Source organism: Cryptomeria japonica, chromosome 1 (genome assembly GCF_030272615.1).
Source record: "Cryptomeria japonica chromosome 1, Sugi_1.0, whole genome shotgun sequence".
Lineage (NCBI taxonomy): Eukaryota > Viridiplantae > Streptophyta > Pinopsida > Cupressales > Cupressaceae > Cryptomeria > Cryptomeria japonica.
The window spans coordinates 504,086,908-504,103,929 of NC_081405.1; the positions used below are offsets into that span (position 1 = coordinate 504,086,908).

The 17,022-nt window shown below is 36.9% G+C and overlaps 2 protein-coding genes across 5 annotated transcripts; one reads left to right on the plus strand and one right to left on the minus strand.

The window, feature by feature from the left end:
• The first annotated feature begins 912 nt into the window (after positions 1-912).
• On the plus strand, positions 913-3,886 carry LOC131046288 (putative wall-associated receptor kinase-like 16). The gene is given in 4 exon segments (XM_057979986.2): positions 913-2,132; positions 2,231-2,407; positions 2,505-3,225; positions 3,227-3,886. Coding segments are annotated over 4 exon segments (2,256 nt in total). The 5' UTR covers positions 913-1,267; the 3' UTR covers positions 3,720-3,886.
• Positions 3,887-3,918: 32 nt separating this feature from the next.
• Positions 3,919-8,881, minus strand: LOC131046289 (mitogen-activated protein kinase kinase kinase YODA). 4 transcript variants are annotated; one of them, XR_009105964.2, is made up of 5 exons: positions 8,721-8,881; positions 8,478-8,645; positions 5,625-5,870; positions 4,363-4,461; positions 3,919-4,240 (listed from the first exon to the last, which is right to left on the minus strand). XR_009105964.2 is itself a non-coding variant. In XM_057979989.2 (3 exons), the coding sequence occupies exons 2-3, from the start codon at positions 8,496-8,498 to the stop codon at positions 5,520-5,522; spliced, it is 372 nt and encodes a 123-aa protein (XP_057835972.2). In that variant the 5' UTR covers positions 8,499-8,616; positions 8,721-8,880; the 3' UTR covers positions 5,385-5,519. The 4 variants fall into 4 exon arrangements, 3 of the variants coding, with proteins under 3 accessions (XP_057835972.2, XP_057835971.2, XP_057835970.2); XM_057979989.2 differs by lacking the exons at positions 3,919-4,240; positions 4,363-4,461 and having other exon boundaries at positions 5,385-5,870; positions 8,478-8,616; positions 8,721-8,880; XM_057979988.2 differs by lacking the exons at positions 3,919-4,240; positions 4,363-4,461 and having other exon boundaries at positions 5,385-5,870; positions 8,478-8,628; positions 8,721-8,880.
• Positions 8,882-17,022: the final 8,141 nt, after the last annotated feature.

The window sequence follows — 17,022 nt, forward strand, 5'->3', positions numbered from 1 at the left end:
CTCCACACTTTAAGATTTTACAAGTGTTGGATTTGCACTATTTAAAACCTCTTCTTCAAAGCCACTGAGAACTAACTATCTTGGCTAGAATCTAGAACCAAATAAAGCCCTAATAATCAAGACTTTAAATCATTGCACAAAAATTTTAGAGTGAGTTGATTCAAAAGGTTAGAAGTTGTTATATAGGTGGATTGGAAATGGTTTTTGATACTCCATTTATATATTACAAGCCCTTTAAGAGATATTTTTGACTATTTCCTCACACACCTATGGTTCCAAAATTTTATGCTACATGGAATCTCTAGTCCACTACTATGGAACTGTGTAATAGTTTTTCAAATAATTTGATTCATACTTATAGGGCCCAAATTAGATTATTTTCCTAGGCATCTTCTATACCGGGATCTCTTTATTATATATTGTATTATCCATTTTGGAATTCCTAATCCCCTTTGTCCTTTTTGTCGACATTTGGAAAAATCTAAAATATCTTTTATAATTTTTCCTATTAAATATGGCATTTCATTTGCCTATATGTTGGTGGACCATGCTTGGTCTTCTACCTCCCCACATGATTGTTGACATATTTAGTTGGCCCAATAGTAGAAAGTTCCCTTGCCTAGACCTGTTGCATCTTGTGTTCATGTAGATTCTGATGAAGAAGAAGAAAAAGCTAGTGATAGAAGGCAGTGCAAAATGCTTAAATTCTCCGGTTCAAGGTCCCTAGCTAACATACTTGTGAGAACAAAAGCCCCATGAATTTTCCGCGATCAGATTCAAAATGGCTCTACCGGGCCTGGATTTCGATCCATCGTAATTTAGCATTGGGTCTTTCTAACAGTTGGAATAAATTTAGCTATTTTAATCGAAGGGAGTACATAATAGTATGGAAATTACGCCGGCCATTGAAATACGGCATTTTATGTGTCTGTATGTTGCTAGACGCAATGCTTGTGATTGTATTTAAACTGATTTAAACATAATTTGCAGCCGGCCAAAGACCAATAGCCATTAGAAAACCAAGTCCATGTTTATTGCAATGACTTGGTCTCCATTTATAAAACAATTCCTTGACGATGAAAATGTATTCGCCTGTTCGCGTGTGCTTTTATCATTACTTAGTCTTTGATAGTCCTATGACTTTTTCCTATGCGATCTTGGCCGATGAATGCATTCGAACTTTCAACAGTATAAAAAATGGCCATTGCAAACAACGTTTGTATAAGAATAAGCGATTGCTTTGTCTGATAACTGTGGCCAGATCTTCATGTCGAACTTATCAAGGTTAAATCTAGTTCAGTGGATTGTATTTATATCGTGCTTTATTCGTATTTCGCAGTTCAAAGCAGATGGATGCTCTGACAAGTGTGGAGAGATGGGCATTCCCTATCCCTTTTCAATTGCAGGAAATGGAAACAGCTGTGGCCTGCCTGGCTTTGAAATCAACTGCACACACAATCAGAAGTTTGGAAGTACACAGCCTATTCCCTTTCTGTCCATTCCTTTCGGGGAAGTGCAAATCTTGAATTTCTCTCAAGATCATCTCCTCATTAACGCAACCCAATTCGTAGCTTCCACTTCCAAATGCCAGCTAAGTCAGCCAAATATCACAAGTATCACCATCTCTAGCGAAGGGCCATTCCGACTTTCTACGCAGAACAAGTTTGTTGCAGTTGGGTGTGGAACGTTGGGTATGGTTGGTATGGTTGAGGGCGATAATTACACTACTTTGGGTGGATGCGTATCGGTCTGTCCTGATTCTCCCACATTTTCAAATTGCAACGGGGATGGCTGCTGTCAAACTTCCATGCCTTCAAATTACACGGACTATCTCGTCACCGTATCAAATCTCTCATTAGAAGGAGATACTTACGAGACAGAATGTAATTATGCGGGTATACTTGATGAAAATAGTTGGGATTTGATTTCTAAATCAGATACTCTTAACCTAAATTATGCCTACATAAGCCTCAATTGGAGTATTCCAAATGACACGTGCGCCTCAGCTAAAGCAAAGGATTCATACCAATGTGTTCAGGAGGCAGAGTGCAATGAACTAGAATGGGGTTATCGATGCAATTGTAAGCCTGGTTTCCGTGGAGACGGGTACTTTAATGGCACCGGCTGCAAAGGTACTGTGTTTATTATGTGGATTTATTAGCTTTCATGATTTGTGGAGCCACCTAATTTTTTCTAACTCTAGTTTTCTAATTTTGTTTCGGCCCCACAGATATCGATGAATGTTCAGATCCTGGTTTGAATAACTGTTACCCTTCGTCAGAAGGAGGTAGATGTGAAAATACAAAGGGCTCGTACAAGTGCTTCTGCGCCAAAGGCCACGGGGATGGCACCAAAAATGGCACCCGTTGTTCTACGCAAAGGTTTCAAAGTTTACCTGTCATCATAGGTATAATTTTGAAGCAACTGCTCTACGTTAACAAATTGTATGCACTGTTTCCTATAATGTTAAAAATGTTAAATCTTTTTTGTGTTTTGGAGTGTAGGAGTATGTGTGACTCTAGTGGCCGTGCTTATCAGCGGTAGTACGGTTTTCTTGATTTTGAAGCGCAGAAGAGCAAGGATTGTCAAGCAGAACAACTTTCTTCGAAATGGAGGGACTCATTTGCAGAAACTAGTTTCATCGCAGGCAAATGGGATGAAGATCTTTTCCTTGGATGAGGTTGAGAAAGCAACTGAAAGTTTTTCTCCGAGTTTAATCTTGGGAGCAGGTGGCTACGGCACGGTGTACAAAGGTACTCTTTCTGATGGGATTCTTGTGGCTATCAAGAAGGCCAATTCCAAAGAAATTGATTCCAAAGAAATCGATGAATTTATCAATGAAATTGTTATTCTAAATCAGATAAATCACAGAAACGTGGTGAAGTTACTAGGCTGTTGCCTGGAGACTCCAGTCCCCTTGTTAGTTTATGAATATATTTCTAATGGTACTTTGTTTGATCATTTATATGGTAACAAATCTGAGAAGCGTTTTCACTGGGAAAACCGTTTGCGCATTGCTACAGAAACTGCAGAAGCACTGTCATATTTACACTCTGCTGCATCAATACCCATTGTGCACAGAGATGTGAAATCTTCCAACATTTTGTTGGATGATGTGTATACCCCCAAAGTTGCAGACTTTGGGTTGTCTCGTCTGATGCCAACAGACCAAACACACATCACTACACTTGTCCAAGGCACAATGGGTTATTTGGACCCTGAATACTGTTCAACTTACAGAGAAGAGTGATGTCTACAGCTTTGGGGTTGTGTTAGTGGAGCTTTTGACTGGACTAAAGCCTATTTCCTTTGAAAGAACAAAGAACCAGAGCAACTTAGCCATTTATTTCCTCAATACAATGAAAACAAACAATCTGACTGAAATTTTGGATTCTCGGCTCACAAAAGAGGAGGCAGAGAATATGGAATCGATGGAGAAACTGGCAAGTTTAGCGAAAGATTGTCTGAGAGTGGAGGGGGAGAAGAGGCCAACAATGAAAGAGGTAGTTCAGGAGCTGCTTTGGATCAGAGGGGGTGCAAGACCGCACGCGTGGTTGAAGTCTGATGCAACACAAAATGAAGAAGAATTTGTCTCTCTTCTATTAAATGGGGAAGTGAACGAGGAGCACACAATTGAAATGACGGACTTATACCCACACAGTGAGCCTCTATCATTTGATGTTCAAAGCTTCCGAGATAAGTTTAATGCCGGCAGATGAATATCTGAGTTTGAAACGGAGATCCTTAATGATCAATTTGGCTGACGGGTCATTGTATGTTAACTTTCATGGTATGTGTAGCACAATTTGGTCTGATAAAATTCTATATTTTTGTAATTCAAACAGACAAAAATTATGAACTATAAAAATGCATCAACACCATTGTTGCACAGTTTATCTCTAATTAAGAAGGTATAATCAATTGCATTCAAATTTCTGTTTTATATATAATTATATTATATATATCCTACAATTAAAATTTTAAAACTTTCTTCTAATTTCTAATTCATTAAGAACTTCTGATAGTTCCTAATGATCTAGGATCTCTGATAGTTCCAAACCCGGACAGTTCCTAGTGCATCTAAAACCTCTGACACTCCTCTAAAAGAACATTTTAACTTCTATTATTGACGAAATAGTCGAAACTAGAAACAGTTCCGCCCAAATGATTCCCACGTCCATAAACCCTTACATCTCTGTTAAGAAGTAGAAATTTCAACGCCCTCAGCTACAAGGTAGACCTACGCACGAATATGGAAGCATAAACAGAGCACGGGAGTTATTTGATGGAAAATTTGAAAAACCCAAAGAGATCTAAACTCTAAGAAAGCCATGATTGGTGAGCGTGAGCACCAACTTGTACCTTATTTCTGCAACTCCCAGCAGAGTGAGCTCGTCCTTTCCATTGAAGCGGTTGAAGACGAAAGTGGTGGGCCACAGATCACCCTCATTTGTTTTGGCTCTACACACAAAACCAAACAAAAAGAGTAGAGATATGAGAACCAGGCTCGGCTTTCGGGTCTGGAAGGGAAGCAGTATCACCAATTCTGTATCAAGGTAGAGAATGAATCAGTTTTTCTATTATATTTCCATATCCCCCCCATTTCAATATTTTCATTCTTGTTTCCTCTAACATATATTAAGCTGCATGCCATCAGAGTCTTCGCACACGAATCTGTTGGTGGCCATCGCCTGTGGACTTGGAGTTGCAGGTTTTGGTCTCGCTAGAAGCCCTTAATGCAGATTTCAAACCTAATCGGATTAGCCAAGTTCACATTAGGGGTGATTACTAAGTCTTTGTAACTAACAAACTTTAGAATAATCTAAACAGCATTTGAGAATCACATTTCAGCCCTATAATTAACCTAATAGACCTACAAAAACTACTTAATTGCCCTTGAAATTTGACGTGGCCTGATCTACACAACGTTTTCTATTTCTACATGCCAAGCAGAATGCATCCGGAAAACTGTTGTCTGATTCAAATTATTAATCCTCCAATGAGCTTTAAAAGTTACTATACCACTCCATTTCAATTTTCACTGAATATCGCACAATCTTTTGTTAACATGAAAAGTGGAAACACAAATGTGCTTCATTATTGTGACTAAAAATAATTTGGCACAGAGGTGCAAGTGGGTGTATATACAAGCGAATGGAAGCTGGATTTCAGACCACCAAATATATGCATGCACATAGTAGGTGTTTGTATGATGAACAGTATTTATATACATACATACACAAATTAGATTACTAACATTCAAAAACATATCATGATACATGTGCAGGAGTACAACTGACACAGAAACATGCTGCATGTGTCTATTATGAGGTCAGTTATGCACACTGTACAACTTTATTGCAAAGAAAGTATGTATACCATGATCATTAAGTTCATTATATTATTATAAAGTAACAGCTTGTACTAAACACCATGAAGAATCACAGGCAAACTAAGAATACCCAGAAACTTAGAAAGTAACAAAAGATGTTAATTGAAAGGAAACTAGATGCCCCAATTCAGAACCTATTAGACAACCCAGAAAACATGTAGGTCGCAAAACTCCAAATGACAGAAGAATGTGAACCAGCTAAAAAATGATAATTATAACAAAGGGTGCATACCAAAGTTCTAATGCCACTAGCAGATGAGAACAATGCCTCTGTTTCCATGGCTTTTGTGCCAGGATCCGGTCTTACAAATTGTGCTGCATTTTTCACAAATGGATACTCTAAGAGTTGTGCGGCTGTGGGACGGTTTGCAGGATTCCTCTGCAAGCAATGCCTCACAAAATTGTTGCCTTCCTCTGAGATATGGTCAGGAATTGCTCGCAGCTCCTTACTGTTGCCAATTTTAAACATTGTCATTACCTGTCATGGGAATAATATAAACTTATAATTATTAATGTGATACACATGCAGAGGCATGGGAAAGTAGAGAAACAAGAAAACATTGAAATTCATATCAGCTAAAATTCTGTTCATATTTTAAAATAACATTATACTTGATTACATGCTCCTGGTTTCACCAAGCCAGGCCTACACCGAAAAGGGGTCCCAGAAGCTTATCAAAAATCCACCATAGAGTCTCAAACATTTAACCATATACTTCAGGAACCATATAAGCCTAAGGATTTCCATATACTAGCTACACTTAAGAAGAAATAACTAAAAGGTAATGGAATCTGAATATGCAGTTTGCACCCTAAGAGGAAGCTAGCAGTTTTAAAATGCATGAATATTATTTCTCATTAAATTTGTGCCAGCAATCGTAAACAGTAGCAATTGTCTTACCCCTTCATACTGCCAGCATGGTGGCTCTGTAGTAGCCATTTCCACAACTGTACAAACTAGGCTCTAAATATCCACTGCTAAGTCATGGCCATTTATATTTTAATTGACCTGAACCAGCAGAGAAAATGGCGATTGTTTATGTTGAAAGGGCATATCAAACCAAGTATCCAACAAACAAGGAGACAATATCTACAAGGAGAGCAAATTTAATATCACAGGAGCCATCCAGTGTGGAGTTCCCCTAAACAATAATGGACATGAATGTGCTGAGATCTGGTGATGCAAAAAATGCATAGGATTAGCATTTGGTCAAAGTTAGCTGTTATTCATAGAACTGTTTGAAAGTTTTCGTAAATAAAAAGTCCAGGCCGCTTGATACAACCCTACAGGGTTCACTACAGACCCTGAGTTGCAGCCAGGAACACAGCATAAACAACACAGCACATAAGTCAATATTTCAATCATGTATACCAAAAGCACCTATTTTGATCCTATACCATCTACAGGGAAGCAAGCGTTCCCATTTTGCACTAGACTAATCTCCCATCGCTAAAGCTTGCAGAATACAAACAATATGGTGTAGCATATTCCAAACAGTATATATTTTATACCAGAAAATGACAAAAACAAAATACGGTTTCTTTCAAAAAAAATCTCATACTTCAAAGTCAGCCCCATATATAAGCATTTCTGCTTTTTATACAAACAAATTCCAGTAGCTTGCTAATATCAAACATAAAATTTAAATTGAATAATTCAGGTCCTAGGATATATCATCCATGCATCAAGTCCAACAAGTTGGCTTCTTTGAAAATTACAGCATATATATAAGCTTTTGCAGCTTTAGGTCTTCTATACCTGTTGTGCAGATATCGATTCTCAATTTGCTGTTACAAACCAATTCTGTTAGCTCCTTGCAAGCAATATAACACTTAGCTCCTTAGAGGATTAAAATTCAGATAACATCACAACAACTTAAAAACTCCTACTAGAAACAAGCTCCTTACAAGCAAAATAATTTGCTGTCTTTAATGGTAGAGTCGTTGTATTGAATACAAGTACTTGATTATTAAGGCGAATGCATGCCCACATTTCATCTAGTTTTAAACTGAGATATTATATGCGCTGAGCTTCTTGACTGATTACCTCAAGTTCAACTATACAGCTCTAGGAACCAAATTTGAAGTGAGCAAATTTTACTATATTTATTATGTTATATGCAATGGGAAAGCCTACTAGAAAGCAATTAAAGGTTATCGTTGCAGGAGAACTTGGGCCAAATATAGTACTAGAAAGCCTACAAAAGATAGCAGTTATTGTTTATCATCTTTGGAAGAGAAATCTGGTAGATCTAACACATATTTAGATGGCTTACATAGAAATCTTACAGAAGAAAAGCCAACCAATTGCAACTTTTGGTTAAAATTTTTAGTCTTTATAATAAAGTCTATGTAATGCAGAATAACAACAAATGCACACAGAAAGCAAAATTCAAGGATATTTATTCATAGATAACAGCTATAACTATTACTATTAAACCTTTGAAACTATTGCATTGCATTGCATTGTAAGATATTATTACTGCTTACCACAAATAGTTAGCACTTAAAACAACTTAGTATTTAATACTTGCGAAGACAATCTCACTAAGGAAACCTGTGAAGAAATTGACAGCAATAGAAAACCAAAGCAAGTCATATTGAGTTGGTTGAAATTAACTTTGAATCAAAATATGCACGGCAAGGAACTGCCTTCTCTCAAGCCACATAGATCAATGAATGACAAGATTTTTCATTTTATAGGTAAAAGCAAAAGGTAAGGGTTTTTTTTAGGTGCATCCACCAGATGCCTAGGCATCAAGGGATGAATTGTAGAATTCTACAGGTCACACGGGACCCCGTAGACGGAACCCTGATAACTTTTATCATCTATGCTAGAAAATATAACCTAACAATTCCAGGGCATGGAATAAACCTTAAGTACAACAAACTGACAAGAATCACTTCATTGTTATCTCCTTTTTTGGTAAATATCAATGTGATTGTAGTTATCTCACATGCACAGCAGGCCCAGTTCACTGCCCTAAGTTAGACTAACTGAGGTGGATTTCAGTTTACTGATGCCTCTACGACTGTATGTAAAAATTACAGTGACTGATAGGATATTAAGTTTACTGAGCCTTACTGATTGATTACTGGTGACCATCGCCTGTGGAGTTGCAGGTTTTGGTCCCGCTGAAAGCCCTAGTTGCAGATTTCACACACGAATCTGTTGGCGGCCATCAGAATCTTCGGTGACAGAGCAACCATTTCGGCTTCTGATTCTGCAGAAAACACTACCGCCATTCCCATACTGTAATCAAAGTATCAGTTTTAACTGACAACTAAGAAACAATCAACCAAGAAGAGCGGGTGATATAACAATTACCTTGCGTCCCTGGGAAATTTCCTTTTCTCTTGGATCGGGCCTGTGGAGCAGGGTTTTATGTCCCTGTTCCTGTAGATAACATATTCACATCACCTCTGTTGCTAGATGAGAAACTCGCTTCACCGGTCATGTTAGGCATTGTAAGTACAAAATTCTCTGTTTTTCCCTCCAACTCCAACTCCATATATGAATTAATATTTAATGCTAAAGAACTAGCAATTACACCTTGTGTGCAAAGGGTAAGCCAAAGAGGTGTGGAAGGTCAATTACAAAATATTTTGGTTTATCTTTTTCATACATTTGTGTAGTACATGAGTTCAAGTGATAGGTCATTTAATAGTTGATGTTGTTTCTTCAACAAAGGTCTTAATGGAGAAGTGATAGATTGCATCCACTTAGAAGGATCCAAACATGATTGAAAAAACCTTTAAATTGGGAGGATAATTATCTCCATTACCAATAGGTTCATGTTATGTTTGCAATAGGGAGAGAGGGAGAGCTAGGAAGAGATAGGGATTAAAAGGGGGAGAGATAGATGGGGGAAGATCGAGATAGAGAGGAAGATAGAGATGAGAGGTAAATAATGAGAGAGGGGAAGGGATAGAAAGATAGAGATAGGAAGTGATATACGGAGGTAGAAAGAGAGATAGGGGTAGAGAAAGAGGGAGACAAAAAGGGAGATTGATTGAGGAGCATCTTGCCTGCCCATGCCAAAATAGGAGCATCCAAAACAGGGTATGGAAATCCATCAATCAATAAAGAATTTTGTCAGATTGTGGAAGCATAGACCATTGCCATGTGTTTACCATTTTCCTTTACAAATCTAGTCGTTGCTAAATACTATCATCCCTTGGTTAGCAATTCAAAAATGACATAGAAGCTTTACCGCAAATAGTTGGTGGGAGTTACATTAGATGGGTGCACTAATTCAATGGTGAATTGGTGGAGGCTAATTAATATCCATAAGAGGCCCAAAATAGGGGAGAGTGGGGTAACGGAAAAGAACGTGAGGGGTTCAAATTCATAGGAAACGGTAGATTGGGAGGGGAAGAAAAAGGGGGAGAGAAGGAAGGATACGGAGCTGCTGGAGAAGGATAGAAAATCAGATAAAAAATAAATAAAAAAAGTGAGCAAGCGAGCAGCTGTCTAAAGAAAGAAGTTTTGTTGTGTGACAAAGCAGAAGATTTTGTTGTTGTAAAAAAGAGTATGGAGGGTAGCTAGTGAAGGGTAAAACTGGGTGCAGATCCAAAGATAGAGAAAATACATATAGTTATGAATTATGTTTGAAGGCCATTATAGGCCTGTGATTGTAATGTCATTTGAACATGCATGAATAAAATTATAGTTATTTTAGACTAATTTTAACGTTAAACCAAAGGCTCCCAATGGTTTTCATAACGTTGGTGTGTGTTGAATTCTAAGTTGCAGATTTCAGTGGGTTTCTCATTGCATCAGTGGTATCAGAGCAAGAAGATTCTGAATGTGCAGGCAAATTCATCGGAGGGAGGCAGCTTGCACTAGGGTCGAGTTTGTAGGTGTTGGGAAAATGTATGCAAGAGGAGTCCCATGTGGTTGGGGTAGAGTTGGAGTTAGAGGTAGAAGAAGAGGTGGTAATTTTGTTTGTGATGATGATTTTAGAGCCTCAAAAGACAAGTCGAAACCTTACAAGAAGAGATGAGAAGAGGGTTTGCAAGAATAAGAGACCTAGTGAATGATGAAGAAGAAGAAATTTCGGAGACTGCTAGCCAAACAACTGAGCAAAGAGAAGTAGTGGCAACAGTTGCAAATGACCCATTGATAATTGCATTATCAACGATAGGAAAAAGACCCAAGATCGATGTTCCTACACTTAGTGGGAATTTAAATCCAAAAGAATTGGTAGATTGGTTGAATGATATGGAAGAGTATTTTGAGTTCGAGGAAATAGAGGATCTTGATAGAGTGAGGTTTGCTAAAACCAAGCTAAAAGGACATGCTTCAATTTGGTGGAGAGAAGTCCAATTAGAAAGAGGAGAAAAGGAAAAGAAAAATCACAAAGTGAGACAAAATGGTGGAGAAAATGAAGAGACAGCCTATTGACTATGAATTAGATCTACTCAAGAAGATGCAAGGATTGAAACAAGGAGACAACATAATAAAAGAGTATACAGAGGGGTTTCACAAAATTTTCATTAAAACTGGGCATGTGGAAGCAACTAAGGAGAAGGTGGCAAGGTATATTAATGGCTTGAGGCCAAGCATACAAGAGGAATTGACTTTGGTGAGAGTCCTTGCAATGGAAGATGCATTCCAATTTGCATTGAAGATTGAAGAAAAATTAAATAAGAAACTTGAGAACAAGCAAAGAGGAAGAGGCCGAGATGGAAAGAAAGAGGGAAGATTGTATGGAGATTGGGATGAGGATTCGAACTAGAAAAATCAGAAATTTGAAGAGCATGGCAATAGTAAAAATCAGAGTGAAGATGATTCCTAACCTCGTGGACAAAACTCCAGAGGAAGAGAAAGATCGGGTAGAGGATTTGGAAGAGGAAGCTACAAGATAACTTGTGAATGTGGAGTATGTTGGCATTTGCATGAAGATTGCATTAATCATTTGTTATATTATCATTGATATCAATTAATCGATAATGATGTTGTTGTAATATTGTTTTGTAACCAGTAGGAAGAGTTAGTGAAAGGAAACTGTAACCGATAGGTTAGTTTGTGGAGTGAATCGGTATTGCTAAGTATTGGAGAGTTGAACCGGTAAACCCTACCTGTTGTTTTGATAAACCCTAACCGATTAAGTTTGGTGAATTGGTTATATTGGTTTATGATTTGATGATGAGCGGTAATGATTATGACATGTATGCATATTGTATGAAGAGAGTTACAAAGTGATTTTGGCGTGTTGAGGTAACAATTTTTTGTCTTGGGAATGAGAAAGTATACTACATATAATGCAAAGCATGTGATGAGTTACTAAGTTCGATGAAGTGGTGATCAAGGAGCGGTCAAGACTTTCTTGAATGATGTGTAGTTATTGTTATGTAATCCAATGGTCATAGTTGAACCGATTTGTTTGTAATCTCTATGAGAATTAGGTTTTTGTTGTGTTACCAACCTAATTGATTTGTTTATAAGGTCAGTGAGTTGTTTTAGTTTGAGTGTCTTGGCAAAGTTGAATTGAGTGTGTGGTTGTCGAACCAGATGTTGTGCCTGCAGTTTGAGTAAAGGCGGATAGGAGCATGAAAAGGATCTGAACAAGCAAGTGAAGTGCTATTCAAATATATCAACAAACTCATGTTGTTTTCTAACAACTACAACAGTTAAATCCCCTAACTAGGTAAGCTCTAACAAGCTTGGTGTTATTCAAATCCTCTAACAAGGTGATCCATCAGCTTGGATTCCAAATCCTTTACAAAGGTTACTCTTCACATGGTATTGCTTCTAACAAGGCATTATAGTCAATCCCTTAACCGAGTGGTTTCTAACAAGATCAGTTCTTAACAAGACTTTTTGTAAAAGCTTTAACAAACTTGGCTCCTAACAAGGCGAACTTCAGAAGAGTTCAGATAGTTATCTTGTGAGTCTCATCTCACCATGGTTTTTCCCATTTGGGTTTCCACGTCAAAAATATTGTGTCAATTGGTGAATGTTTTGTAGTTATGTTTCATTATGGTTGATTTTCTTAACTATTTATTCCACTTTGATAAGTCATTATAACCGACATCAATATGAAGTTTTACTTATATCGATAAAAGTATTTGGATGTTTGTAAGTTATAAGTTGATTACTATTATCTGTTGTAACAGTCAACTAGTTTAGCTTGACAATTTTTATCTTGACAGAGATGTTGCATTGATAGTTCTAAGTTTACGTTGAGATTGATTTTGAGATTGGTGAAGTTTTATCATTTTTTCTATCTACTGATTCACACCCCCGCCCCCCTCTCAGTAGTTGACCGGATCCTTGTTCTTTCATTATACCATCAATTGGTATCAGAGCTTCTCAGGTCCTCTAAGGTCTAAGCCTAGCAGCTTGAGGTAAAGATCTTGTAGATCATGATGAAGAAGGAAGGTCCGAAGTTTAATAGAGAGAACTATAGGATATGGAGTGACATAATAAAAATTTATATCAAGAGTCTTGGAAATCAATATTGGGAACATGTTAATACTCAATATGTTGCACCTACTGGGATTATGACTGGTGATCAGAAGAAAGAGCAACAAGAAAACAATCAAGCACTAGAGGCTATTATAAGTTCTTTATATGATGTTGAATATGTTGATGTTCATGGTCTGGAGACTGCACATGAGGTATGGAAGAAACTTGAAGAGATTTATAGCGATGATGAACATGTGAATATTGCCAAGGAAGAGAGTCTAAGAGGGAAGTTTGATGACATGCAGATGGTTGAAGGTGAGAATATCCAACAGTATGGTCAGAGGATAAAAGAGATAGTTGGTGAGATTAAGAGTGTTGGTGGTAAAATGGATGATGCCACAGTAGTTAGTAAGGTGTTGAGAACCCTGCTACCGGTCTATGCTATTCAAATTGCAGCCATTCAGGAGTTGAAATCTATTGACAAAACCAAGGTGACCCTTGACTCCATCATTGGTAAGCTTACTGCTTTTGAATTAAATGGTTATGATGGTAGTATTTAGAAATCTGAATCAATATTTAGAGCTTTTGTTTCTAACCCATCTATGAGAAAAAGTAGAGATGTCAGTCACAGTTATGAATCTAGATCCAACAGAAAAGTTGATAATGAAGACAGTTTAGTTGAGCTTGAAGCTTTGTTGGCCAAGTGGTTGCCTAGAGGTACCGACAAATATAGAGGTAAATTACCTTTGAAATGTTTTGCATGCAACAAGATTGGACACATAGTTGCTAACTGTCCAAATGGTGATAACGAGCACAAGCGATACAAGTTCAATGAGTACAAGGGAAAAGGAAAGAGAGATTGTCTTATTGCAGTTGATGCTGGTGTCACTGATGAGGAATCTGATGGTGATGTTAATGAAGACATTGTGTTTGTAGCTATTAAAGAAGAATCATCTTATCAGAAATCTTTAGTTTCATGAATGGATAATTTTGATGATTGGATCATTGATAGTGGTTGTTCACATCACATGACCGATGATTGGAGAAAAATTATTTTTTTTAAAGGAATTTGATGGAAGAGTTGTAAGATTTGGTAATGACTCACCCTACATGGTTAAAGGTAAGGGAGCTATTTCTCTTAATGGAAAGAGCAGTGCAGATGATGTCTACTGGGTTGAAGGTCTAAAGCACAATCTGTTGAGTGTTGCCTAACTCAATGACAGAGGATATCCATTGGAATTTTAAAATGGCATGTGCAAAATCTATGGGAGCAAAGGTGAACTGATTGCAACTAGCAAGAAGACTAAAGGTAACTTGTTTCACCTGAATCCTAAAGTCAGCAACTGTTTAATTGCTAAAGTAGATGAAAGTTGGCTTTGGCATATGAGATTTTGTCATTTGAATTTTGATAACATTGTTAAAGTGAGTAAGTCAAAGACAGTGAGAGGTTTGCCTCAATTGGACAAACCGGTTAATGTTCTTTGTAAGGAATGTCAGTTGGGAAAGATGACATCCTCAACCTTCAAGAGCAAGTCTTTTTCAACAGAGCATCTGTTAGATTTGGTTCATACAGACCTATGTGGACCAATAAGGACTAAAAGTATTGAAGGTGATAGATATTTCATGATCTTCACTAATGATTGCTCAAGGATGATGTGGGTCACATTCTTGAAAGATAAAACAAAGACATTTGATAAGTTCAAGGCATTCAGGGCCTTAGCTGAAAAGGAGAGTGGAAAGAAGATAAAGTGTCTGAAGACAGATCAAGGCAGAGAATTCACTTTTGAGGAATTCACTAGATATTGTGAAGGGAATGGTATCAAACGACAACTTTCTGCAATGAGGACACCACAACAGAATGGTATTGCAGAGAGAAACAACCGGTCAGTTGTTGAAGCTGCCAGGATGATGTTGATACAAGGAGGTGTAGCGAATTTTTTTTGGAGAGAAGTTGTCAGCACAGCTATCTGTACAATGAACATGATTTTGGTAAAAAGAGGTAAGGACAAGACTCCTTATGAATATTGGTATGGTCGATCACCTAATGTTGGTTATTTCAAGATGTTTGGTAGCAAATGTTTTATTAAGAGAGGTGACTATATTAGCAAATTTGAGGCTAAAAGTGATGAAGGTATATTTCTTGGTTATTCCACCAAGAGTAAGGCCTACAAGTGTTTTAACAACTGGACACAGAAAATCATAGAGAGTGTTGATGTTCGAATGGATGAGTATCCTGAAGTCTCAAGGGAAACTAGTGTGGAGAAAAAGAATGAAGACCCTTGCATTTTATTTTTGGAACCAGAACCTATGAAACCTAAAACCGGTAAAGAGAATATTGATGTACCAGTTCAACCGGAATAGGTAGATTCAGAAGAAGACGATGATAATGAAGATGAACCTGAAGATAATGATCATGTTATTCCGAGGTATGTGAGACTCAATCACAATCCTAAATAGATTATTGGAGATAAGGATGTTGGAGTGCTAACCAAAAGAAGAATCAGAGAGAATTCTTGCATGATCTCCATTATTGAGCCTATAAGTGCTAAGGAAGCATTTGGTGATGATCATTGGGTTAAAGCTATGGAGGAGGAGCTGGAAAAAATTGAGAAGAACAACACATGAACTCTAGTACCCCCGATCAGTAAATAAAAATGTGATAGGCGGGTAAGTGCACAAAGATGGTGGTAAAAAAGGGGGGTATAAGTGGACACTTTTTTTCTAAAATTAGGTGAACCTGAACTTGGAGACAAAATTTGAAAGTCATCCACTGAAGATATTTAGATAATCAAAGAACAAATATTGTATTACTCTGAATCTAGTTTCCAAACTACTAAAAATTTTCAAAATTGGATAAGATTAAGGGGGTCAAATCTTTCGCGCACGAAAAACTGACCCTGATTTTTTTTTAAAAACATAACATAGTGTCTAATGTGTGCATCAAAAAAGTCATAGTTAGATTTAGTATTTTGACAAATCCTTTAGCAAAAAGATAGTTAAGAGTGAGCACTAGAAGATGTGTATTTTTTTGTTGAGTATTTTTTTTTTAATGATTTTTCCAATCGAGCACATCCTGAAAATTAGGTACCTGTTTGTGCGTGAAGCATAAGTTGCACTAAACAAATCAAAAATACAATTTTTTTTTTTAAATTGTAAAGAATCAAGTGCACTACAATAATATATAAAGTTTTTTAAATTTGGATAAGTATATCAAAAGTTATTCAAAAAATGGTGCACCTATGTCTGTGAGAACTATGGAGACACTAGTAAAAGAAATTCAATAATAATATGTTATTGTTGTTCAAATTGAAAACAAATTATATGGTTAGAAAGCTTAGAAGATGGGTGAAAATATGGTGGCAAGTTTAGAAATACCCACTTTATGAAGTGTAAACCTGATGATGACAAAGTCGATAAACCAAGTTGATAAAATAAAACACGTCAAAAATGAGAGAAATGGAGGGAAATCAAACTTCCAATCCATAGTTTTGTCATCTAGGCCTATTTCCAAGCCTAAACAGTCAAAAGCGCGTACGGGGTACTTATGGCTTAAAAAGCGTGTACGAGGTACTTATAGTGTAAGCAGCGCGTACACGCTTGTTTCCTTATAAACAGCTCGTACACGCTATCTTTACTATAAACAGCACGTACACGCTATTGTATAATATGATATTCTATATATAATATGTGTATATACATATAATATATGTAATATATATTATGTGTATATACATATAATATATGTAATATATATTATGTGTATATACATATAATATATGTAATATATATTATGTGTATAATATGACATTGTATATATAATAATATGTTTATATACATATAATATATTCTATCTCTCCCTTCCTCCATACCCCATCCCTCTCTCTCTTCTTCTCTCCCTCCCTCCCTCCATACCCCACTGCAACTGTGTTTGCACTTCTATAGAAGTAAGTGAATTTATTTCTTGTTTGCAACTTCCTCTTTGATTTTTATCATGTATCCTCTCCTAAAAAAATTGACTGATGGATTTTTGTGTGTATATTGAATAGGAGGAATAGGGTTTGAAATTGAACCACGGGTGTATTACCGTGATAGAAAAGGAAACCTGTATTCTTCTCGAATGTGTTTTTAATGAGCAGAGCAGATGTGGAAAATAGTGTCAACAAAGCAACATGATGAGTTAGAGTACCTGCAATATGTTTTTCAGAAGAAAACAACA

Excerpts from the sequence above, each read along its gene's own strand:
- LOC131046289 (XM_057979989.2), bottom strand. The coding sequence starts at position 8,498 with ATGGTCACCAGTAATCAATCA. Across the intron at positions 5,871-8,477 it reads TGGTCACCAGTAATCAATCA|GTAATGACAATGTTTAAAAT; the intron begins GTAAGGCTCAGT and ends TTCCCATGACAG.